The following is a 26,841-nucleotide window of genomic DNA, read 5'->3' on the forward strand; positions in this document are numbered from 1 at the left end:
TCCTCAGCTACTTATTGTGTGGCTTTGAGCCCATAATTTACTTCATTAAACCTGAGTTTTTTGGTCTATAAAGTAAGAGGGTTGGAATAGATGAACTCTGAGATCATAATCTTGTTTAAATTCATGATTTTGGATCTGTTTTCATCATGCAAGTTGTATCAAGTTCAATAGAGAAAGGAAATTTTATTAAAATTTGTTTGTTTACATGTGATTTCCTCATCTATGTTTGTTTTATATTTTGTGAATATGTAGGTGAGTATAGTTTTAAAATGCTATGGTTTCTTCCTACGTAAGAATGGTACTCAATTGTCATTTGCTATCAGTCATTATCACGACTAATTGTGAGGCATTGCTATTTTGAAATTTTTAGTTTTCTTTTAAGAAATGTCAATATTTAAAAACTTTATGTTAATAAATTTAGACATGAAATGCTGTCTTTTGAAAAAATCCTTTTTTATATCATGAATCCATGAATTATTGGTCTTCCTGGTCCTTTTTTCCCTAACCAGAGACAGAAGTTGCGTGAAATCATTCTTCAGCAACAACAGCAGAAAAAGAATGCTATCCGGCAAGAAAAAGGATTACAAGACCCTGGGTCTCTGCAACACTGGCAACCAGAGAATCTTAACCCAATGTTTAATAGACCACCACCTCCTTATCCTGGTAACATTCGAGCTCCTGTTGTTCCACCTGGTGGGCCTAGATTTCCCCTTTTCCCAAAAGAACAACGAGGACCGTTTCCTTCTGATGTTCCTGGCATGGGAATAAGGCATCATGGGTTAAGGTAATGTGTCATTTTGTTGCCTGTTCCAGAATGTTGATATAGCTAAGGATAGGCCGTTAAAAAATACCATTTAATTATAGAAATTTGAGTCACTAGGGCTTATATCTGCTTCAGCATTTCCTCTTTATTGAAAATGCAGACAGTAACAAATTTTTGTTGCTGCTGAGGACAATATCAACAGAATAAGACTTATTTTCCCCAAAAACTGAGATAAAATTCTCTTATTGAAGTTTTATAGAACCCTGTTATAACATGTCACATATGTCTGATGATGACTTAAAGTGAAATAAAAAGTTCACTTACTACAATCTGTAATATCCTTTGCCTATAATGTGTTGGCAGTTCTGTGGTTCCACTTTTTAAAATCAAGTTCTAAATAGATGTGTTGTAGGCTGAATATTTTAAGGAAATTTTCATAAAATCATAGGGGCTCACATTTTTTTACCTCTTGAACAAAACCCTATCTCCTTTCACTGTTCATATGTCTTGTTCAATATCATATTCCTGGAAATACTCCCATGCCTCATTTGCTTCAACTTCTTGCCTTCAAACCTTTTCCCAAATTTACCCCTATTGTAAAATAAAATAAATCCTTTAGGTATAATATATATATATATATATTTGTTTTATCTATTAAATGTTTATTAACTTGTTTTAGTCCTTATTCTGCATTTGTATTATTTACCTTAAACTATCAACTTTGAGTTCAGTTACAAATATTCATTCTCTTATGTGATGCTTAACTATACACATACAGGTGTAAATCCTTCTTAGTGAGGATTCATTTTTCCTATTAGGCCATATGTTTTAGGGCCTTAATGGAACTATTAATTTTGTATTTTAGATTTATGATTAAAGTTGTTTTCCTACTAATCAGAAATTTTAGGCGTATTCCTTAATGAATAATGTTAATTTCCCAAAATTATATATCTTTTTAGATTTGGATTCCCAGGTGGGGGCCATGGTCCACCATCAAGTCAGGAACGTTTCCTTGTACCACCTCAGCAAATGCAGGGCCCTGGAGTTCCTCCACAGCTTCGAAGATCAATGTCTGTAGATATGCCTAGGCCCTTGAACAACTCACAGATGAATAATCCAGTTGGACTTACACCACATTTTCCACCACAGGGTATGCAACTTCAACAGCATAACATCCTGGGTCAAGCATTTATTGAATTAAGGCACCGGGCCCCTGATGGAAGACCCCGGCTTCCCTTCAACATTTCTGCTAATAATGTTATAGAGCCAACTTCCCAACACCACCGACATGGGAACCTTATACCACGGACAGACTTTCAAGGTCCAAGACCCACAGATCCAGTCAGACGGACATCTCAGTGCATACCTAGTCAGACATTGGTGTCTACAAATTTGGAACATATACCATCATCTCAGCAAGAGTCAAGCCAAACTGTCCACCCTTCTTCTCTCGCCATGCGCTCTCTGAGTCATACCTCAGGAAATGATTTTGTAGGGACTTCTCTGCCAACTCCATTATCAACTGATGAATCTAGTAATTTACAGATGTCCAGCCAACCAGCTGATAGCCTAGAAGAAAAGCTTGATCCTGATGATCCGTCTGTAAAAGATTTAGATGTCAAAGATCTTGAAGGGGTTGAAGTCAAAGATTTGGATGATGAAGATCTTGAAAATTTAAACCTTGACACAGAGGATGGCAAAGGAGATGAGTTAGATACCCTAGATAATCTGGAAACAAATGATCCCAACCTTGATGACCTCTTGAGATCAGGAGAATTTGATATTATTGCATATACAGATCCTGAACTTGACCTGGGTGATAAGAAAAGTATGTTTAATGAGGAATTGGATCTAAATGTCCCAATTGATGATAAATTAGATATGCAGTGCAAAACTGAGGAACCAAAAAAGGATGACAAAATTGATAAGAATGTAATTTCTTCTGATAAACTTTCTCCAAAGAAAAAGTCTACTATTGTGAATGAGATAAAAACAGAAGTACTCTCTCCACATTCACAAGAAGAAGCAAAATCTGAAAAAGAGAAAAGCGAAAACAGTACCAATACTGCCTGCACTCAGCTTTCTACTGAAACTGAATTAAATGAAGTAGAAAAGACTTCTTCAGCATCTTGTGATCAAGATAGAATTGACAATAGGACTAATCAGGAAATTGTTGGGTCAAACACACATGTACAAGGATCTACTCAGATTCCTACTCAAGATGTAATAAGTGCCTGTAGCATTACTGAATCAACTCCAGTTCTCTCAAGTTTACTTGCTAATGAGAAATCTGATAATTCTGACATACAGCCATTGGCATCTCCTCCACCTTCTTTGCCAGCTACTCAATCTAATCATGTGTCAAGTTTGCCTACAACTTTAATACCACCTTCTGGACCGGTGTTGGACCACACAATGAATTCTAATATGACTGTGGTCTCCAGAATGAACCATACTTTTTCTCAAAGTATGAATGTAAATCCAGGATTCATCCATAGTCAGTCAGCAAATCATAGTTTTGGGACTGGACAACCTAACAATCAAGCTGTCTCTGTAGCAAATCCATCTGGTCCAAGTAGCATGTCTGGACCCCAACAGTTATTGCTTCCTCAGACATTAGCTCAGCAGAATAGAGAAAGACCTCTTCTACTTGAGGAACAACCACTTCTTCTCCAGGACCTTTTGGATCAAGAGAGGCAGGAACAACAACAGCAGAGACAGATGCAAGCCATGATTCGCCAGCGATCTGAACCATTCTTCCCCAATATTGGTATGAGTTCCATAGCATCTTTTGTATAATATTGGTTCAATTATTCAATTTCATTTTTCAAAATCAAATTTCATTAAGAATGAGAGGTTTCAGGGGGCAGCTGGGTAGCTCAGTGGATTGAGAGTCAGGCCTAGAGACGGGAGGTCCTGGGTTCAAATCCGGCCTCAGCCACTTCCCAGCTGTGTGACCCTGGGCAGGTCACTTGACCCCCATTGCCCACCCTTTCCACTCTTTCACCTATGAGACAATACACCAAAGTTAAGGGTTTAAAAAAAAAAGAATTAGAGGTTTCAAAGTCATTTTGAAAACTGCCTTTGATGTATATTTCATATAAAAATAATATTGATGTCATGTTTTTCTATCTCCTTTGCTAATAGTATCCCTTTCTCTTGCCTGTATAGAGAGGCTATCAATTGTAATAAAGCATAGGGAAAAAACCCCAAATTATCCCAGCAGAATCTGACAAAATACAGCAGGTTATACTGTTATGACCAGTAGGGGTCTAAGAAATGGTAGTTGGGTTAGCTCAAGGAAAAACCCTATGCACAGCTAGATGTGAGGATAAGGTTTGTTCCCAAACCAGCTAGGCTAAGCCTCCTTTAAGACTAAGAATTCTCTTACTAACCACAAGCCTTAGATACCAGTCTTGGCAGTCAGGAAACAGGCAGTCAGGTAGAATGTTGAATTCCTGAAACCTTTGGTTATAATTAAGGGTTAGCTCTAGCTTGAAAGCAGCTATAACCGGTTAGTGATGCTATCAGGATCTGACTACACCAATTTAGATACCGTCATCAAAGGTAAGTTGTTGCCTTTAAAGATTACTATAGGCTTTGAGATCAAACTGGGTTTATTTGGTAACCTGAAGGGTAGGTAAATGGGAGAAGGAGAGTGGATGATGGAAACCCTGAATAATCTTGCCTAAGTATCAAAGTCTAAATAAATATTTAAACTTAAGTTGTTCCCTAAGGAGCAGAGTATAAAGGACCTTGGAGGTCTCCTCTGACTCTGTAACTATTTGTTGCTGAGCCCAGGGATAACAAGTTCCTGGGTCAGATGCTATTGTAATTCTTGTAGTTTGCAGTATATTCTTGTTTGAAAATAAAGCTTATTGGCTATGCCAATAAAGTTGTTTGATATGGATAGCAATAAGGGTTGACCCTACCTGCCTCCCTAATCAAACTTCCCACCTCCAGGGGCCCAATCTGTCACCTCCTGCCTCCCTAACCCAAGGAGAAGAAAGAATGAAACCTGAGGGGTCTGAGGACCTCAATTTATAGCCTGTCCCTAACTGTCACCTTGGCACATGCCTGGGGCTGCTTTGCCAGGTTCTGAGTTCCAAGGTGGCAAACTGCTTTTTTGTACCTACAGAAAATGGCTGCCCATTTCTGATCATTACAGACATACAGAAAGCAGGGCTGGGAAATGATCTCCAAATAGTCTTTGAGATAAGAAGAAAAAACCTTGAAGTAGTTGATGGTGGAAATGATAGCAGTAATTTGGAACCTGAAACTACTGAAAGGGAATGTTCTAGTCCTGAAGACTGTCAAACTCAAAACATCAGAGTGGGAGAAACCTTTAGTGAGAAACCCACCTTTCTAGCTCTCTGCCAACTTCTTTCTGAACATTCTGTGAGCTTACCTCAAGGCAGCTCAGTTGCCAGAACAATGCTGAGCTCTGCTCAAGCTGAAAGGAGCTGTCAGCTCTCTAGCTCAACATTTTATTTGGACTCTGACAGAGACAAGACCTCAGGCGACTTTGAAGAGGTCTCTGATCTGTCTTTAAATGCTGACAATAGACATGAAGGAGTCCTAGATCAATACTATACACTAGAACGGATCCAAATTCAAGGCACACTATCTGTTAAGGAATCCCAACTACCTCTAATCCCTATTAAGTCCAACAGTCATAGGGAACCCCTAATAAGTGTGAATATTGGGGGGCAGATCTATAATGCTCTTGTAGAAACATTACAATATCCATAGTTCCCCATGTATGCAAAGAAAGGAGGCACTACATTTTTTCATCTCTTCCTCAGGTATTTAATAGGATTCAGTTTAAGAAATTTTGTTTCCAATTCCAATTCTTTCCATTTAACTTCTTGTTATATATAACATTCATTTGGTATATCAGATCCTATAATTTTCCCCATGATTCTCTACATTCTTCATAACCATTATTTCATACATTGTAATAATGTTCTGCTAAGTCCTGTAGAATTATAAAAAATGAGTTAGAATAGTATTATATTCTTTTGAGGTTGATTCATGTCGTGAAGATCAGTTTTCAAGTGTCTTAGATGCTAGCCCTTTGAAAGCTTTATCGATCTTATAATTATTACATTAAAACAAGAATAATCAAAATCAAGAGTAGTATTATTCCTTTGCCCATTCTTTCCTAAAAATGTTGTGTACCATATTTTTTTTCCTGCGCAGCACTGAGATTATTGAATTTAAGCAAATTTGTAAAATGAAATATTTTATTTTATTCTTGTAACTCCTAGTGATCAGAAAATATTTGATAAACTTATTTTTCACACCTCTGTAAATAATATTTTAACTTGTTCTTCAAGTTTCTCTGAATGAGAGCTCAGCATTCATGTGCATGCATGTGGGCAACATATACACACAAAATACAATATTAGGTAAATTTTAAAAGATGCTCAACTCTTTGGGGAAGTTTGGAAACTAAAGGCTTCTCACTGAGTAATAATTCTTTTCAAGGTATCTATATCTTGTTCTTAGAGAAGCATCAAGTATTGGATTGAGATCTCAAAGCTTGGAAGACCTGGGTTCAGATTCTTTTTTCAGCATATACAGGCTATATGACATTGGAGAAGTAACTTTACCTTTCAGTGCTCTAGGCAAGTCTCTAAGGCTATAAATTGCTAGAACACATATCATCCTGTATTGATGGGAGAAATTTTATTAATTAATCATTATAGAACCAATTTTTTTCAGCGATCCCTGCATCCTTTCTATTTTTTTTTAATAGAATAATTGTGGATTCCATGAGAGTAGCCAATGAAGTAAAACAATAAACAGGAGGATACCATTAATGGTATCTTCAAATGTATGTTTTCCTCCTGTTTGTTATTTTACTACATTGGCTACTCTCATGGAATCCACAATTATAAGGAAGTGTTTGGATGAATTGAAATGTTAGATAAAGGAAAATCTTAAATTTGATTGAAACATCTTACCTTAGTTATCATAGATTTTGCGATTAAAATATATTTCCAAATATAAATTAATGAAACAGGAACAAATTAATTTGGATCCTTGTAAAAATATCAGAATGTCTTAACCAACATCTTAATAGCTCATGCAAATATAAAAGAATAAAGTTATGTTTAATGCCATAGGAAATGATTTGTTTACATTGTATTTCCTACTATGAGACAGTACAAATAACTATAATGATTTTTTTCTTTAGATTTTGATGCAATCACAGATCCTATAATGAAAGCAAAAATGGTAGCTCTTAAAGGGATTAATAAAGTAATGGCTCAAAACAATATGGGGATGCCACCAATGGTCATGAACAGGTAAGATAAAGATGGCCCCTAATCTTTTGAGACTAGAAGTCACTAAAGTCATTGATGTAATGTGAATGTGCCTAGTATTTGGAGAGAGCATATTGAAATTTAGTGATTTACATTTTAGGAAAGAATAAACATTAAATTGAGTAGGATCTGAGATTAAGAGCAAGTTTCTTTCAAACATGAGGTAAAGGTTTGGAAAATACTGATTTGAATGACATGGTGGGGAGAGATATATAAATTTTTTGCCTTAATAAATGATACTTTAATGCTACCTATGTCATGGATGATTAGAAGTAAAAAGTGTGTAGGGTTACTTATTAATGATAGAAGGAAAAAGAGATTTGAATTGAGAGAAAGATTCTTATTTGTTCCATAAGTAAATTAAGGCTTATCTTTCTCTAAAAGGATACTGAAGGGAGAAAGGAGAACAAGAGGTTGAGGGAGTTAATAATAAGAATTTTTACTAATTACTAGAGAAGATTGATAGCTTGTTCTCCATTGGAACAAAAAATATATAAAGGAAGGGAGGAAAATTATAAATAATAAAGTAACACTCTTTTTTGGATCTTGGAAACTAGATAGCACTCATTTTAAAGGAGATAAAGAGACTGAGACAGAAATTCTAATAGGAAAGGTAGAATTCTATTGACATGATTTTATTTTGGAACCATTTCACTGTTAGCAGAGAAATAGAAAATAATTATCTCAGTGTTGAGAGTTTATGTATGAAGCATTTTCATTAAATTTTTTATTAGCACCACAAGTCAACAAGAATTTAAGTGCACTGTTTTAAGCTCTGAACAGCTTGTCTAAGCCAGTATATCAATTTAACAAAATTTTTGGACCCTATTGATATATGGACCATATTCAGAGTACTCTTCATGGTATTCTCTGACCTTGTACTTACAAAGATTACACCTGGCCTAGAGAAGAAGATATAGACAGATGCTTTATTATATTAGTTGTGTAAGTGTTATACTTACATAATATATAGGAGATACTACCACATACTTGATTGGTTAATAGAGGCAAGATGTGAATTGGTCAATTAATAATAATCATAATAGCATCATAATTCTTTAATGTTTGCATAATATTGGATAAATACTATGTCTTTTGAGATTCACCATCATCTCAGATAGATGCTATTATCATTGCCAGAGAGTAACTTGCCCAGAGTCAGAATTAGAGGAGAACAAGCATTTAATAAGTGTCCTAGTATGTGTGAAGCTCTGTTCTATATATCTTATAAATATTATCTCTGTTAGTCTTTACAAAAACCCTGAGGATTATATGCGATCTATTTCTAAATCTCAGGAAACTAAATCATAAAAAAGCATTCCTGAGTCCGTGTCCAGCACTTAATTCAATTCAACATACATTGAGTAATGCCTTTTATATGTCTTGGCACTGAGCCTTGATCCAGGCAAACGTAGCTAATATAAACTTCACACCCTGACACATTAAACAGTACATTAAAAATTAATGTTTGTTATTTGAAATGTCTTTTAGAAATTTCATATTCATATGAATTATATTTTGATCTTCAGACAGTTATGGTGAACATTTTAATTTATCATATTTTAAATTTCAATTAGTTTACCTTATAAAATAAGTGGTGCCTGGAATTTTTATTAATAATGAAAAAATACAAATATTCAGATGTGATTAAAAAATGCTTGTCATAATCTTTAATTAAGTTGAGAGCATAAAATAATGGTTTAGAACCTTCTTAAGCCTAATTTTATTATATTTATTGTTTTTTCCTTTATATGTTGGCTAATTTTGCCTCATTGGTATAGAAAAATTACTAGGTATTTAATAGTATTTTCCTTTAAATCATTCCACAAATTTTTGCTGCTAAATGTTTATTTTTTTAGAGAGATGCTTCCTTTTTTACAGGTTCCCCTTTATGTCTGGGACACAAAGTAGTGAAGGCCAGAATCTTTCCCAGCAGGCAGTTGCTCAGGTAATGTTACTTGTAATTGAAGCATTTGTTGATTTTGTTTTACTTTCAGATTCATTGTTTTTTGTTGTTGTTTTTTTAAATAAAGCCATCAAAGTCAGTGTGATATTGTAAAGGAAAACTCAAATGAACAATTAATTATGTATTATGTGAGTCTCATATATAGTGTCATTTTGACCCTAGAGCTATTATTATATGTCAGAGTTCGTTCTGAATAATTTATATAAGCTCTTCTAATTGACACATTTATAAGCATATCAGAAGTTTAAAAAAGAACCCATAGTTTCATTTTCATAGAATAATGTGTGGTGATTTTGTTAACTTGACAGAATATTCAGTTGGACACTGAATAAAAATAAAAATATTCCTCCCATATACACTTATGATATTCACCTAGAGAACTATTTTTAGAAACCACTCAGTTCTACTGCTAATTATTCTACATAAAATAATTGTATTTTTATAAATAATTAGGCAATGATTAGGGAAAGTGGTAGCATTTTTTTCAAAAGTACTTAAAAATTTGATCTGATAGTTTTAAAAATGTGCTTTAGATATTATTTTGCTTGTGTTTTTGCTATAGCTAAACAATATAGTAATCTCTTTAATATCTGTAGCAGTATTATGAGTATTTATCTTAATTTCGATAAGAACTACAATCTCCTATTTATTATTAATAAATTCACTGACTCCTTTTTTGCTTTGTCAGTCTATAACTTGTGGGACTTGAAAATAAAGTAAATGTCAGTTTTCTTTATTGCGTACCTACTATAAATTATTTCCAGTGTTCAATAAGTTTATTTGCCACTTCATGTTAAAGTTTTCTAAGACAAGTGAATTATTTAATTGGAATTAAAGTTAAATCTCTTTAGTCAACTTTTTTTAAAACTAATACATTGTAATCTCTTTAAATAATGTAGAATTCAATGTAGACTGGTGCAACTTTTGCATCTCATCCAAAGGAATTTCCTTACAAAATGGCCAGAGGAACTCTAATATAAGATTAATTTGTATTGTAGTCTTTGTCTATAGTACCATAGTGAGAGTCTAAGGCAGTCATATTCTGATCATCCATTAATATTTTACACAATCATACTCCTCACAAGTTAACTTGGCCAATCTTAATTTGAGTACTTTAGTTCCCAAACTGATTGTATGTTACTAAATGTTTAAAAGAGAAAAGTAGTTTTGACCTGATTACAAATGCTCAAATTTGACCACTAAATTCATTCTACCTTGTGAAAGTGAAAGATTCTAATTCCTTTGTAGTGTGTTTAAAAATATTTTACCAGTCCTATTTAGTATTTTTTTGTCTGATGTTTGATTATAAAAAAATTCTTATACATTTTACTTATTTTAGGATGGCAGTTTAACACCTCAGATTTCTAGGCCTAATCCTCCAAATTTTGGTCCAGGATTTGTCAGTAAGTATAAGTCTTTTAATAAGTTACATGTATTATGGGGATATTTTGCTTTTACTATATATGTATTCTCCCCTGGTCTCTCTCAATTATAACTATATAACTGAGCATACTTTTTTGGTTATTTCTGAACCTTTAAATTGTGTGAAGAATTGGTTAGATTTGAGCATTTGCATTAGAAAAATCATCTTTCCCCATTCTCTTTTCCTGCTTGTACATATATTGAACACAGTACCTGTGATAGAGATTTATATGTTGAATTGAACCATTCTCAACTTTCTCTGAAGACTCTCTAAAATGCACAGATTAAAAAAAAGATATGCTATGCAAGAAATAATGAGAATATATTAAGGAAAAAAATAGGGTGACATTTTGTTAGATTAGAAATGCTTCATACCTTTTCAGAATTACCTTCAGAGAACTCCTTAGATGACTCAGGTTAGGTTTTTAAAGTTCAACCTCAATTGAACTTTTCTGAAATTTCCAAACTGTTTAGCTAACTTTTTTTCACCATTATTTTTCATTTTGCGCACCTCTGCTCTCTTGGTTCCAGAAACCAGAAAGGCTTTCCTTGCGGTAGGTCTTATTCCACCAGAAGGAGAACTTCTGAAACCTTGTGAAAAAGCCTGTTCTTGAAAATCCCTTCCAAATTTGGTCAACTGGATACAATAGTCACATGCACTAGATTTCTCTAGATATACTAACAAAGTCCAAAATCTGACCTTTTGAATTCCTGGTATGCCACAATCATAATTTGAATATATTTTTATATTTTTTTAAACATACCAAACTTCTCTAACTGGCTTTTTCTAACTTTACTGTGCCCATTTACTTTAGTTAAATTCTTAATGTATAATGATATTCTGTAACATTGATTTTTTTTTTTAAAGCTAGGATCCTTCTAGAGTTACACATTCTCTGTATTCCCTTATCTTATGATAAGAAGATGGCATGTGCAGAATCTATACTATAACAAAATTACTGTTATTGATTTGCTATTAATGCATAGGAGTGAAATACCCTTCTAGAATAAAAACAATACTAAATGAACAGAAGTTGTATTTGTTTGGGGCAAAAGGCAAGCAAGAACAGCAAGAATATCATTAACTACTAACTATTTGAGACTTTACTGTTTCATTATTTCTGTTTGTTTACAGCTTTATAATTGGGAAATTACAAATTATTGTTAAATTTACTTTATACCTACCATCAGTTATCTATATAGAGAACACAGGATTCTAAATAAAATCAGCCTTTTCTAAGAACTTCTAAATTTTTTACCTTGCTAGAAGCAGTATCTTTTTATATTTAAAATTAGAGCAACTTTGTCAACTGAAACCGATGTGAAGGGATTCATGCACTGAACCTCTCAATAGGGCCTTGTATAACTTGGTTTAGAAAATGCTTGAGGATCTATGAAAATTAATCCATGATATAGATATCAGGCTATGGTTACTTTTGTGGAATCCATTTTATGAATATTTCAGCTGGTTTTTGTAAATATAAGTGGTAGAAAACCATGTTTTCAAATAGACATGCTTTGGCTTTTAAAACAAAATACTGCCCACAAATTAGTAGTTCCTTCATAGTGTCTCAATCTTTTCACATTATATATGATATATATTTTTGGTTAAATTTTTTAAAGTTATGATGTACCAGCATTTGAAAAAAATTAATGCATTAATGGAGTTTCCATCAACCAGACCCTAATAATACTAATAAATGTTCAATTTTGATGATTTTTTTCCAGATGATTCACAAAGAAAGCAGTATGAAGAATGGCTTCAAGAGACCCAACAGCTCCTCCAGATGCAACAGAAATATCTTGAAGAACAAATTGGACTGCACAGAAAATCTAAAAAGGCTCTTTCTGCTAAGCAACGTACTGCCAAAAAAGCTGGGCGTGAATTCCCAGAAGAAGATGCAGAACAACTGAAGCATGTTACAGAGCAGCAGAGTATGGTTCAGAAACGGCTAGAGCAGGTAACATGCCTATTGAAAGAAATAGTTACTCAACATACCATTGTTAATTGTCTATTTTATTTTTTCTTCTTGTTATAGTAATGAAAAGATTTATTATTGGTAGTGTTAAGTACCAGGAAGGTAGTAATTCCTAGGATACTCCTGGTTCATCACTGCCTCCTCCAGACTTTCACTCAATATATCCCCTTTCCCTAGATCCCAAGATATTTTAATCCTTCTACCAAACTTTAGCTCTGGTCTTTTCATTAGGAGTACTTGAAAGTACTTTATTAAATATCTGTTTTAATGGATTTAATCATCAAATATCCATGTACAAATCTTTTTTTTTTAAAAACCCTTAACTACTGTCTTGGAACCAAGGCAGAAGAACAGTAAGGGCTAGGCAATTTGGGTTAAGTGACTTGCCTGGGGTCACAGAGTTACAAAGTGTCTGAGGTCAGATTTGAAGCTAAAACCTCCTGCCTCTAGGCCTGGCTCTCAATCCACTGAGCCACCCAGCTGCCCCCTTCAATTCTAATTTTTAAGAAATTTTCTTCTTTAAGATTTTTTAACTTTATTTTTCATTTGCTTAATCAATTCTGGTTTTGTTTTGTTGGTTTTTTTTTTGTTTTGTTTTTTTGCTTTACCGTATTTAGTGGAAAAACAACTTTGTAACTTTTTAAAAAATTCTGAGTTGTGAATTTTCTTCTCTCTTTCCTTTCCCTCCCTCCTTGAGATGGTAAGCAGTCTGATACATATTTTACATGCACACTCATACAAAACATTTTTCCATAAAAGTCCTTTTGTGGAAGGAAACTTGAACCAAAAAATGAAGAAATAGAGTAAAATATAATATGCTTTGGTCTGGATTCAGCCTCTAGTTTTTTCCATAGAAGCAGGTGACATTTTTCATCATGAGCCCTTTGGGAAAGATTATTGTATTGCTTAGAATAGCTAAGTCATTGACAATTATTCATTCTACAATATTTCTGTTATTGCATATAATATTATTCTTGTTCTTTTCACTTCACTTTGTATCAGTTCTTGTAAGTCCCTCCTCATTATTTCTTATAGCATAATAAATATTTTCTATTACAATCATATCCCACAACTTAACCATCCTCCAATTGTTGTTCATCCCCTCACTTTCCAATATTTTGCCACTAAAAAAAAGTTGCTATAAATATTTTAGTATGAATAGATCTTTTTTCCTTTCTGTTTTTTATCTTTTTGGCCTGGAGACTTAGTGGTTTTTTTAATGGGTCATAGGCTATGCACAGTTTTATAGCCCTTTGGCAAAGTTTCAAATTTATCTCCAGAATGGTTGAATCAGTTCAAAATTCCCCTAGCAGTGCATTAATGTCTATTTTCCCACATCCCCTCCAACATTTGTCATTTTCTTTTTCTGTCATAATAGCCAATCTGATAGATGTGAGGTGATGCCTAAAATTTTATTTTTATTTGCATATCTCTAAACAATAGTGATTTAGGGCTTTTTTTAAAAATATAACTATAAAGTACTTTGAATACTTCTGAAAACTGCCTGTTCATATCTTTTAGCCAATTATCAACTGGGAGATGACTTGTTTTCAAATACATTTAACTCATTTCTCTGCATTTGAGAAATGAGGCCTTTGTCAGAGAATGTTTAAATTTTTTCCCCTCAGCTATGATTACTGTACACTTCCTTCCATTTTTCTCTTCCATTATTCTGTCCATCCTCCCATACCCTGTTCTCATTCTGACCATTACCCAGGATGTACTCTCTTCTATCAACACCTCTTTCCCCCCTTCCTCTTTCCCTCCTGTTTTCCTGTAGGGTAAGGTAGATTTCTATACCCAACTGAGTGTATATATTATTCCCTGGAAGAGAATGAAGTTCAAGCACTTCCCTCCCCTCCACTTTAAAAGCTCTTTTGCCCCTTTTTTATATATAGATAATTTATCCCATTTTACTTCTCCCAATCTCCTTTTCAACTGTCACTCATGCTCTCTATGTTTGCTCCTTCTGAGTCCCCTAAAAATGATAAAGTTCTTAGGAGTTACAAGTGTTTTCCCATGTAGGAATGTGAACAGTTTAACCTCATTGAATCCCTTACGATTTTTCTTTTCCGTTTACCTTTTTATGCTTCTCTTCTATTCGAGAGTTAAATTTTTATTCACCTCTGATCTTTTCATCAAGAATGCTTGAAAGTCTTCTATTTCATCGTATATACATTCCCCTCCCCCACTAAAGGTTGAAACTCCGTTTTGCTAAGTAGTTGATTTTTGCTTAGAATGTGGTATATTCTTGCTTAAAATCTTAGCTTGTTTGTCATCCAGTGTATAATTTTCCATGCCCTCTGATCCTTTAATGTAGAAACTGATACATTTTGTGTTTTCCTAACTGTGGGTCCTTAATATTTAAAATTTCCTTTTGATTTCTTGCAATATTTTCTCCTTGGCCTAGGAGCTCTGAAATTTTGTTATAATATTTCTGATGGTTTTCATTCAGGATGTGATTGGTGGATTCTTTTTATTCCTATTATGCCCTCAAGGTCTAAACTATCAGGCTAGTTTTCTTTGATAATTTTTTGAATGATGATGTCTAGGCTCTTCTTTTGAGTATGGCATTCATTTAATTTTTATAATATCTCTCCTTAACTTTATTCTCAGTGAGTTGTTTTTCCATTGGATATTTCACAGTTTCTTCTTTTTTTCTTTCTTTTGATTTTGTTTTGTGGTTTCCTGATATTTCATGAAGTCATTAGCTTCTATTTGCCCAATTCTGATTTTTATGTAATATTTTCTTCTGTATTTCTGATCTTCTGTACCTCCTTTTCCATTTGGCCAATTTCACTTTTTTAAGGAATTCTTTTCTTACGTGGTATTTTGTGCCCTCTCTTTTATAGTTCTTATTGCATTTCCTTCCCCAGTTTTCCTCTCCCAGTCTTGATTTTGTCATTTTTTTGTTCCTTTTCGTTTAAAAATCTCTTTATCTTCTCTAGGAATTCATCAAGCCTTCTATCTAGCCTGCATTATTCTTTTGATGCTTTGCTTGTTTTTATTGAGTTTATAACTTCTCCATCACCATAGTAGTTTTAACATATGATCAGGTTCAGGTTCTTTTTTTTTTTTTGGTTTTCTTATTGTTCTAGCCCATTTGACTTTGAATTGATGTTAGAGTTGGGCCATGCTCCCCTGAGGGTGTAGGCTGTGTTTGCTGAGGACCTGGCATGTGTGCCCCAATATGCTAGAGGGGTTGCCCGTCCCCCCCACCTCACTGGGGGACATTTTTCCCATGCCCAACCCCTCTGCCCAAGCAGTCCAAGGAGAGCACTTCCTCCCTCTGCTGTTGGGAGTAATATAGGGGGCTCACAGGTGGCTTGTGGGTGCAGTATGGACATGGGAATCTCTAAAAGGTTCATCATTCTGGTGTCACTGTGCTAAGTTTATCCTCCTGTTTTCAGAGTTAATTTGGCTAGGGGCTTGAGGTTAGGGGAGTGGTGCCTCCTTTCAGTGCTTCCAAGGTGGTATAATCCTGGGAGAGGTGTGGTCAGTGATCCTCCTTGTCTTCACTTTTGTCCTTCCCCAGAAAGGGATCCTACTCCCTTGTAATCATCTCAGCCCTAGAATTGGGTAATGGGCAATTACCAAACAGCACTTGTTCCTGCACTTTCCAGTCTCCTTTTGACCAGTCGTCTGATCCTCATCATTTTGGGGATGCGAGAGTTCCTGAAACTGTGCCTACTTTTGCCACTACCTCTGAAGCCTATCACTTGTCTTCCTGCCACATTCATTCTGATCCAGTCTCTACCCTCATGTCACAGACCTCTCCTGATCTCAATTTTCTTGGGTTGAAGAAAAGTCTCACCTGCCATTTTATTGGCTATTTTGCCCCAGAATTTGATTTGACACATTCTTCTAAAGTCGATTAGAGGGCAATGTTGGGAGACTTTGGCTGGAATGTTCCCTTTTTCTCCATATTGAATTCCAGTAGCTTACATTTTAGGGCCTGAGTAAAACATGTTTACAGACAGGCACATTCATAATATATACAGAGCAGATACAAGACAATTATAGAGAGGAAACAGTTGAATAAGAGTGGTGAGAAGCAGTAAAGGCCCTTTAAAGAAGGTAAACTTTCACCTCAATCTTGAAGGAAACAAGTTCTAAGATGTGATGTTTGGGAAAAGAGAACACACCATGGCACAGTAAAAATGAAACATGCAGTGGAAAGGGGAGATGAATGTTGATGGCATAAGATACCTCAAATGGGCTATTTTGGTGGACTGTAGAGTACATATAGGAGAGTTAAGTAAGTACTGGTGATTAGAATACTATTGATCTAAAACTACAACTCTTAAAACCTTGTTTTTTAATGTTGCTATAATCCAAGAAAAAAAATCTTTCTAGTCTTACCTTCTAAATCTCTTCCATCTAATGTAGCCCCTTGACATCTTATTGCTGTCTTTGTTATTAACTGTACCACCAGCCAAGATTTACTGACTGATCTGGCTTTTCACTGAGCCTTTCATGTAATCAGTTCTCAATGAATGCCTATTGAATGAATTGTCTACAAATATTCATACAATTGCACGATATTTTTGTCTTTCAGATTCGTAAACAACAAAAAGAACATGCTGAGCTCATTGAGGATTATAGAATCAAACAGCAACAGCAATGTGCAATGGCCCCACCTGTCTTGATGCCAGGAGTCCAGGCTCAGCCCACAATGGTTCCTGGAGGGTCACCATCAACAATAAGTCAGCCAAATTTTCCAATGGCATCACAGCAGCTTCAACACCAACAGCATACATCTGTTATTCCTAGTCAGTCCAATCCTGCAAGAATGCCAAATTTGCCAGGTTGGCAGCCTACAAATACCCCTCCTCGCCTCCCTGTAAATGCTTCAAGGTTGCAACCTCCAATGCCTCCATTACCAATAAAAACTAATGCTTCAGCTCCAGGGTCAACTTCAAATCCAAATCCACAGGGTGGCCCACCTCCCATAGTAGAATTTGATGACAATAACCCCTTCAGTGAAAGTTTTCAAGAGCGAGAACGTAAAGAACGTTTACGAGAACAACAGGAAAGACAGCGAATTCAACTCATGCAAGAAGTGGACCGGCAGAGGGTTTTGCAACAGAGGATAGAAATGGAACAGCATGGCATGATTGGATCAGAATTGAATAATCGATCTTTGTCCCAGATTCCATATTTCAATTCTGACTTACCCTGTGATTTCATGCCACACTCTAGACCCCTTCCACCATCTCCACAACATCAACAGCAAATAGGGCAAGTACTACAACAGCCAGGTATGCAGCAGGGATCTGTTAATTCACCCCCCAATCAAACTTTTATGCAGACTAATGAAAGACGGCATATGGGCCCTGCCCCTTTTGGGCCTGATCCATCATTAGTTCCTGGTGGTGGTCCAAGTTTCCATTCTGTCAAACAACCACATGGAAATCTTTCTGGGAACAATTTTTCACAAGGCCAAATAAGACCTTCCTTTCCTCCTGGAATGCCAGCAACACCACAGCCAACTAATAGTGGTCCTCCATGTGGTCAGGAGACTATAGTGCCTCACATTCAAAACTATCCTGGATCAAGCCAGTCTCTTATTCAGTTGTATTCTGATATAATTCCAGAAGAAAAAGGGAAAAAGAAAAGAATAAGGAAAAAAAAGAAAGATGATGATGTGGAGTCAACAAAGGCACCATCAACTCCACATTCAGATATAACTGCCCCTCCAACTCCAAGTATTTCAGAACCTACCTCAACCCCAACAATGGTCACACCCAGTGAACTTAACCCTCATCCCATAGACCAAGAGTCAGCAGAACCCCCTGGCTCTTCAACTACTAATGAGGAGATAAATCAGCCATCTTCAGAATTAGAAGACAATCTTTCCAGTAGTGATTTTTCTCAGAGGAATCCACATCATCAGACCACTGAAGACTCAGAATCTATAAAGTTCGCCTTGGAAGTCCCTAAAAATATTCAAGAAATTAAACTGGAAAAGGCTGAGGCAGAACAATGCCCTGGCCAAACTGAGCCCAAACTGGAGGATCAAACTGGCATTAAAATAGAAGAAAAAGTTGCCTTATCAGCCCCATGTCCTACCCAATTAGTGAGTGTTCCTCCCTCAAAAGGAGATTCAGGGAATGAACTTTTGAAACATTTATTGAAAAATAAAAAGACATCTTCCCTTTTAAATAAAAAATCTGATGATAGCTTGAGATTAGAAGAAGAACGTTCTGGGAATACCAAATTAATTGAAAAACATAAATCAGCTGAAGGCCTGGTAAGTTTCAACAGTTTTTTAAATCATCAATTTTTTTTCTCTCCATTCTTTTTTCTTCTCATGATTTTTGTTTTGGGAGATGGCACTATTTTATTCCCCTCTCCTTCCCACAGGGGAGCTCAGTAGTCCAATTAAGTTAGTCATATTAATTTTTCTCTTCACTATCATATGCCTTTATTTAATGAAGAGCTTTTTGTCTTCATTATTGGGCATATAGTACATTAAAACTCTTATTGATTTGCTTCTTGATATGTATTTATAAGGTTTACTTATGGGTATAAGGAGCTATTTCATACTAGTCCATAATTCAGATCCACAATTTTAAACATTCTCTTCCTCTCCTTTGCCCCATAGCTTTTCATTCCTCATTTGTGGAACATAAATTCTGGTTTATATATAAATGACTTCAGTTTCTTGATTAAAGCAAAATCTTCTCCAGGGTATGGACAATATCTCATTCAGTTTTGCATCTCCTAGTGTGTTACATAATAGGTGCTCTATATATGTTAGCTGACTGTGGGAAGCCAATAAGAGAAACAGTGTCAAATAGATAAAAATCTGAGACTCCTCTTTTGACCTCTTTTGTGATCCTTGTGATTTCTTATTGAAAAGTATTGTGGCCTTATTGAAGAGCTTTAAGCTCTTAGCAAACCAGCAGTCAAGAGGTTAACATTCTCTCCTTTGGTCAGAAATGCACCCAAGGCCAAAACCATAGTTTAGCAGGGACATTGTGCCCAGGAGAAAAGTATTCTCAGACTTAGCTTGCTGATAATCATGCAGCTGAAGGTTCAGCCTGGTTCTTATCTTCACCTTGAAATTTCTGAGTTTCTGTGTATTGTCTAAACTAATTGCAATGTCTACTCTCTCTGTGCTTGTGGGTGAAAGGGAGTTTGAATTTTCATATATAAAAAACTTGTGACTCTATGGCACTTCCGAGAAGCAGCTATGAGTTAACAGTCAATATTGTCTCCTGTGTCCAGTTTCTTATCAACTAAGCAGTCCTTATCAGATTATCAGAGAAATAGATCTCGATAGCTGATGATTGATTTTATCTGCTGATTTTGATGTTAGTTGTCTTGTTCAGTTATTTATCTGTCCTTTAGTTCCATGCATACAATAAGAAGTGTTTATTTAATAAATGCTTTTTGAATTGAAGTTAATGCTCATTCATTAAGGCACCTTAACAATGAACTACATTCATAAAATATGGTCACCATTATGCTTACTTGAGGGTTTATTCTAAAAATCTGTATGTCCAAGGATAAAGAAATGTGTTTTAGTTTCACTTATTTGAGATTTATTTATTTCTACATTTAAATATCAGACTTCTTCCAACTGAATATCGATACTCTATTTTTCTTCTTTAGGTAAAATTTTACTTTTTTTTTCTTCCTGGGTTCTGAAATTGTATCACTTAAGTCAAAATTCTTAATTCTTCATGATGTTGTTAATGAGTCCATATATACTGAATTTTTTTTTCCTCTCCTTGATCAGGGAACTTTTATTGATTAGAATATATGTTTATTATAAAAGATCTAGTATTCATTCCATCATTATGGGGGAGAAAGCAATATAGTAAAGTATATTGGACCTTGGATTTGAATCCCAGAGATGAATTGCATAGTTTATGGAAATAATTGAAGAACATGCTACATAAAAGTGCATTATGAAAAATTTGTGTTATGCTGCTGATTTGATGCCAACTCCTATTTTCTAAGTAAAATTTATTGATATATTTTTACCTACATTCCTGAAATTCCTACTCTCCTTTCCCTTCCCAAAGAACCAACTCTTTTTTTTTTAAACCTTCCATCTTTGATTCAATACTGAGTATCAGTTTCAAAGCATACAAGTATTAAGTAAGAGCTAGATAAATGGGGTTAACTGACTTGACTAGGGTCACACAGTTAGGATGTGTGTGTGTGTGGTCATTTTTGAGCGCAGGGCCTGTATTTATCATACTCATTATTTCTTAAAACACACTAATATTCCAATATATTCCCAATATATGGGTAGCCATGGTGCTTCTTGTTCTTTGCTTAATACAGTGTTGCTGTACATATTTTGGCATATATACAAGCTTACTTTCTTTCACTCTTTTGGAATATATATGCTTAACAGTTAGAATCTTTTTGTTAAAGATTATAGATATTTTAATTATTTCATCTGCATAATTCCAACTTGCTTTCCAGAATGACTGGACCATTTCATTGCTCCAATAACAATATATGAGTAAGCTTTGCATTTTCACATTGTCTTCAGTGTTTATGTCCTGATCTTCCCTGTCTCCATAGTAGTTTTTTATAGTCCAAGTCTTTTGTTGTTGTGGTTCTTTACTCATTTTTCCTGTCAATTTTGGACTGTCAAAAGTTGGACTCTTTACCTTGGGAGTAGGGTGGCACTGTGCCAAACTTCAGGTTTTTTTGTGCTTCTGTTTTCAGAATTAATTCTGTGGATGTGTAAATTTTTGGGTGTTTCCAAGTCATTGAGTTCATTATTTTCCTGGTTTGTTGCTTTGGTCTTTACCAAGGAAGTGCCCCATGTCCCCTGTGTTACCATTCCTCTTTGCCTTTACTCTGATTGTCCCCTTCACGGCTTTATGTTCTGAGCACATAAAAGGGGGAAACTGCAGATATTCTGCTTTCCCCCTATACCCTTGGTGCCTAGCAGCCATTTCATACTGTGCCAAGAACATATACAAGGGGGCCACCGCAAGCATCCTATTTTTCTAGCTGTTCAAAAAAAACCAAAAAAACCCTGACCTATTTAGCTGCATCCAGGCATACTAACACCCCCAATAAAAGCTCTCCACCCTGCCCATAAGAGGCTAGATCCTCCCTCAGACTAGTCTGCTAGCTTTTGTGGCACTAAAACTTCCCCTTTTCCTCAGTAAGAGTCTCTGAATTTTTCACATTCAAATCTACACCAGCCAAACCGTTCACCTTGATACTGTGACCAGGTCCCCTGCTTCCTCATAACTGACCAGCAGCGCTACTCTCTACACTGTAATTGAAACCCAGAACTACCGATGGTCATTAGAGCTGCCAGTCCTTACCAGTTGTCCTCAGTGCCAGGAAAGGCACGAATCTCTTTCTGACCAGTTGTGATCCCCTTAGAGATTCTAGGCTAAGAGGACCCAATGCTACTATTGTAGATTCTGTTGGTGCCACTGCATGTGCGGACGGACACTGGGCAGGCCTTCACCCGCTGTCATAGCCTTCATCTGCTGGCCTCCTATGTTTTCTGATGCTGGAAAAATAACTCACTCTGACCATTTGTTGACTCTGCTACTCCAAAATTTGATTTGAATCATTATTTTAAATTAGTTTGGGGAGCAGATAGGTGGACTGGTGGTCCTCCAAGCCTGTAGTCGGGAGGACCTGGGTTCAAATGTGTCTTCAGATACTTCCTAGCTGTTTGAGCAAATCACTTAATCTCAATTACCTAACCCTTACTGCTCTTCTGCCTTGGAACTGATACTTAGTGCCAATTCTAAGACATAAGGTAATGGTTTAAAAAATAAGGTTTTTTGAGGATAATGTTGAGAAATTTCAGCTGTTTTGCCCCTTATCTACCATTTTTGCTCCACACCCCCCTCCCATGCCAACTATTTTTTTTAAAACCCTTATCTTCCATCTTAATCAATACTATGTATTGGCTCCAAGGCAGAAGAGTCCATGCCAACTATTTTTTGAAATTTAATCGTGGCTTGCCACTTGAATAAAATTTTGCCATTCTAAGATTTGTTTTTATAACCCATTCTTTTCTGAACTTTATCTCTGCCTCCTTCCCTCCCTAGGAATTCATTTCTTGTTACAGATTTAATGGCACTTCAGCAAAACATCTGCCTTACAATACATTCATAATTACAAATCCATAGTTCACTTCTTTTCTGGGGCCATGTTGCTTTATAATTATGCAGGTTTCATTTTCCCTTTATATTATAATCATGTTTATTGTTTTCCTTGTTCTTTATACCTTAGTCTCATATCATTTCATTTAGCTGTTTCTCTGTATTCATCATATTTGCCATTTACTACAGCACTACATTACTATATTAAATTCATTTCCCATTTGTGGAGTCTTTCCTTATTTGATAGAAACCTTTTCTATTATGTTTAGAAAACATTTTTTAAAGGCATACTATATCCCAAGGACTATTCTAGGCACCAGTTCCATAATAATATGACTGCATAAGAAATAGATATGGGAGGCAGTTCGATTACTTAGTGGATGGAGTGCTAACCTTGGAGTTGGGAGGACCTGGGTTCAAATGTGGCCTCAGACATTTTCTAACTATATCTGTCCTAGAGCAAGTCACTTAACCCCAATTGCCTAACTTTTACTGCTCTTCTTCTGCCTTACAAATTGTACTTAGTATTAATTCTAAGACAGAAGGTAAGGATTTTTTTTAAGCGTATACAACATTCTTTAACATAGTTTGGAGTTAATGTTAAGGGCAGACGGTGTGGAATGGATTAACCTTTAGAACCATCTTAAAAGACTTTGTGGAGTCAAAAGCATTTGACTTATTTTTACCAAACAAATTAGAATTTAACATGCAGGGAAACTGGAAATGGAGAAGGTGAGGCTCCAAGAAATTTGTGAACCTAAAGATGAAAAGGTATGGGTCCTGCAAAGGGAATAAATAATTTGGTTTAGGTAGAGTGTAGAGAACTTGGAAGTGTTTCTTGTAAGAAGAGTCTAGAAGATAGAGTATTGCCCTATTTTTAGAAAATCATAAATGCCAGACTAAAGGGTTTACATTTCATGTAGTTGTTAATGGAATTACTGAAGGACTTTGAGTGGAGAAATGATGGGACCAACCTTGTACGTGAGGAGAAATACTGGCAAGAAGAGTGATTGATTCAAAGGAACATGGAATAATAGTTGGCAGACCTGTTTAGTAAGGTATTCCAAGAGGTCAGGTGCCAGTGGCCAAAAGACCTGCTCTAAGGGGTATAAAAGGGAATTTTTAATCTTTTGCTCTAACTAAACTGGGGGAAAAACTGGCTGGCTTAGTGGACAGAGAGCCAGGCCCAAAGATGAGGTTCTTTTACCATGGAGACTAGCCCACAGTTAAAGGAAATAGAAACTGCTCTCAGAGAGGAAGGGATGTAAGAATGAGAGTTGGACAGTGAGAGGTAAAAGCAAGCACGAAGTATGAGAAGGGGCTTTTGCTCTAAGGTTTCTTGAGGGCAAGGTGCTGCTGGCAGTTGCTGGTGACAATTGGCTGCTGTAGAATCAGATTGAAGGAGAGTGTGTGGGTTGGTAACTGTCCATTGTTTAATGAATTAGTTAGAACACATGTATAAATAGTGTAGGTTCGGCTTGGTTAGCTAGACTGAAGAGTTATAAGTGAGATTCTCTTAAATGATAGTTTTTAGATAGTTTTAGGTTGATATAAGAAGATTTAGGTAGTTTTAGTTAGTACCAGGATAGATAGTAAAATTCATTCATTCATTCTTTCTCTCTCTCTCTCTCTCTCTCTCTCTCTCTCTCCCCTACCTTTTGTCTTTACTATTTTTCTCAATTAAAACAAAAATTTGTTAAATTGTTCTCCTGTCTTTGTCAAGCTCCTAATTTTAACCCCTACATTTCTTGGCAAGCCAGGTAGGAGAAGAACCTACACCCTTCCTCTCTGAGAGCAGTTTCTATTTCCTTTAACTATCGGCTGCTCTCCATGGTAACAGAACCTCTTATCTTTGGTCCTGGCTCTCTGTCCACTAAGGCCAGCCAGCTCTTTTCCCAGTTAATTTAGAGCAAGGGATTAAGAATTCCCTTTACAGGGGGGAGTAGTAGAACTAAAGTGGCAAGGGATTTGGATGTAAGCAAAAACATAGAGATAAAGTCAGTAAAACCTGGTAACTAGGAGAGGTAGCACCTAGGTTTTTTCTTATGGGAGAATGAATGGTAATGCCGTTGATAGAAATTATGAATAAAAGAGGAGTGATGGAAAGATACCCCAATTTTAGGTAAGTGGAGATGGAGACACCAGGATTCAGCTACTTGTTAAGTATAAACTGGAGCTGTCTATTTGGAAATTTGAATGCAACTGATGCTATGCAATTAATATTAAGTTCAAGATATTCTGTTATTGGAGAGAGAGAAAAAAAAAACAACCCCATTGTTAGTAACTCTGAAAAAGCTATAAACCTGTGTAATAGTTTGTTTTGTTTATGAGGTGATTGTCTTTTTAAATGATAATTGCATATGGTTGCATTTGCATTTTTAATGACACTAATAGCTGACTTTTATATAGCATTTCGAAGTTTGCAAAGAGGCTTTATTATGAGGCATAAGTGCTATATCCATATTACAGATGAGGAAACTGAGATTCAGCAATATATGTCTCAGTCATGGACACTTTGCTTATAAAGTTTCAGATGATGAGATTTAAGTCTGCCCATCTGAAGACTAGCACTCTATCCTTTATACCTCATTAAGAGCCCTACTAACAGTTAATTTACAAATTAAAACCAATTTTAACAGTATACTGTACTAGTAATGTTTGACTGAATTATTCATTTTAATTTTTCTTAAAAAAGATAAACAGCCTCATTGATTAAAGACTATATTCTCAGCACAACAAATGTAGAAAATATACTTAATTTTCTGGAAAGTTCAGAGAGCAGTAAGGCATAAAAATGGTTTCCTCTAGTTTATGGTTCTTTCACTAATTTTCTACTCTAATATTTCAAAACATTAGTGATCTTGAGTTCTCAAAAATTATGCCATAGCCTTTTGATAGATCCTACTTAGTAGGAAGGCTTCCTAAGCATCCTCTTTGCCCCCAAGGTGATTATGGCATTCTCCCTATCTCCATTCCCCAAACCTCAATGAAGACTTTGCTGTCTGTTGTTTTTACTCATTCTCTCTTCCTGTCAAATACCCCCACCTCTCCTCCCCAAAATTGGCAAACACTATGCCATACCAAAATGATATATGTACATACACATGTACATATTCTTACACACAGAGCACCTTTGAAAGGAATTACCCATGCCAAAAATATCACATCTTTAAAATCACAAAGTGATATTAATTTATAGTTTATTTTGATTAACATATCTATTAGATAAAATGGAGAATCAAACTAAACTTCATTGCTGGGTCATAGAAAAGAGAAGTCACTAAGAAGGTAGAAGTGGTAGCCAAAAGTAAAAGTAGTATTTATTAAGAAAATGTTCTATTGTTTTTTGAATCCATATTAATACTGTTTTTTCCTCTTGTCACAGAATTTAGGAACCATCTTTTATAATTTGTCAAAATGATCTTTAGATATAATTAACAAAAGCTAGATATCCCCATTTCTCTTATTACTGGCCTAAAAATCCTGGTCATTAAACCTGGTATTTTTAAACCTTTAGAATAAACAAAAGATATGTAGTAAAGGAAAAATATATCTGTACATGTAATTCAGTTGGTTCAGAAATATTTGGCCTATGAAAGTAGTGACCCCTTTCCAAACACACATTATTAGCTTCTATTTTAAAATTTTCTTTGAGGCTGGCCCTAGATTTTTTTTTAATCTTTTTTATAATAGTTATACTTACAAAGTACTTTTAAATGCATTACTTAATTAGTGTCCCCCAGCACCAAACACAATGCTTTAATATATGGCTAATCAGCCATTCCATTGAATTCCTCCATAATTGCCATTAAGTAGTATGCACACACCTAGAATATTGTAATCTTTTTTATTCAAACCTTGAACCTTACTTTAGATAGTTTCTCAAGTGTCTAGGTTAAGAAAAGAGAAGTGTCTGCATTCAAAAGAGAAAATTAGCAGGAAAGTAATTCTGAATACTTAAACTACAAAGCAATGAAAATGAAAAAGCAAAATTTATGTGAAATATCATTGTGATTTAACTTAAGAGTAGTCCAGTACATTTTTGACTCTTTATTAATGTTATAATTTAGATGCTGTATAAAACTTTGTGTTTGTCTTTTTCTCTAGGGAATACTGTAGTAGTAGTCAAGTGAAAGTTTCTTGATCCTGGCAAAGGTATTCCCAGGTGCTCTTATTCCCAAATTTTTACCTCATAGTTTATCCCCACCAAGGAAGAATAAAAGATTTCCATGAGTGGATACCACGAGATCCTAGAGCATAGTATTTCTACAAC

General features: G+C 35.3%; 1 protein-coding gene across 1 annotated transcript in view; it reads left to right on the forward strand.

The window, feature by feature from the left end:
* KMT2C (lysine methyltransferase 2C) overlaps positions 1 to 26,841 on the forward strand; it is a gene marked incomplete at its 5' end in the record, with an annotated part of 335,980 nt that overhangs the window by 278,722 nt on the left and 30,417 nt on the right. Inside the window, 7 exons of the mRNA XM_044678960.1 lie at positions 510 to 784; positions 1,723 to 3,533; positions 6,966 to 7,077; positions 8,977 to 9,043; positions 10,401 to 10,464; positions 12,212 to 12,444; positions 17,021 to 18,715. Coding sequence (XP_044534895.1) covers positions 510 to 784; positions 1,723 to 3,533; positions 6,966 to 7,077; positions 8,977 to 9,043; positions 10,401 to 10,464; positions 12,212 to 12,444; positions 17,021 to 18,715 — 4,257 coding nt within the window. The remainder of the gene's footprint in view (positions 1 to 509; positions 785 to 1,722; positions 3,534 to 6,965; positions 7,078 to 8,976; positions 9,044 to 10,400; positions 10,465 to 12,211; positions 12,445 to 17,020; positions 18,716 to 26,841) is intronic.

Source organism: Gracilinanus agilis, chromosome 5, assembly GCF_016433145.1.
Source record: "Gracilinanus agilis isolate LMUSP501 chromosome 5, AgileGrace, whole genome shotgun sequence".
Taxonomy (NCBI): Eukaryota; Metazoa; Chordata; class Mammalia; order Didelphimorphia; family Didelphidae; genus Gracilinanus; species Gracilinanus agilis.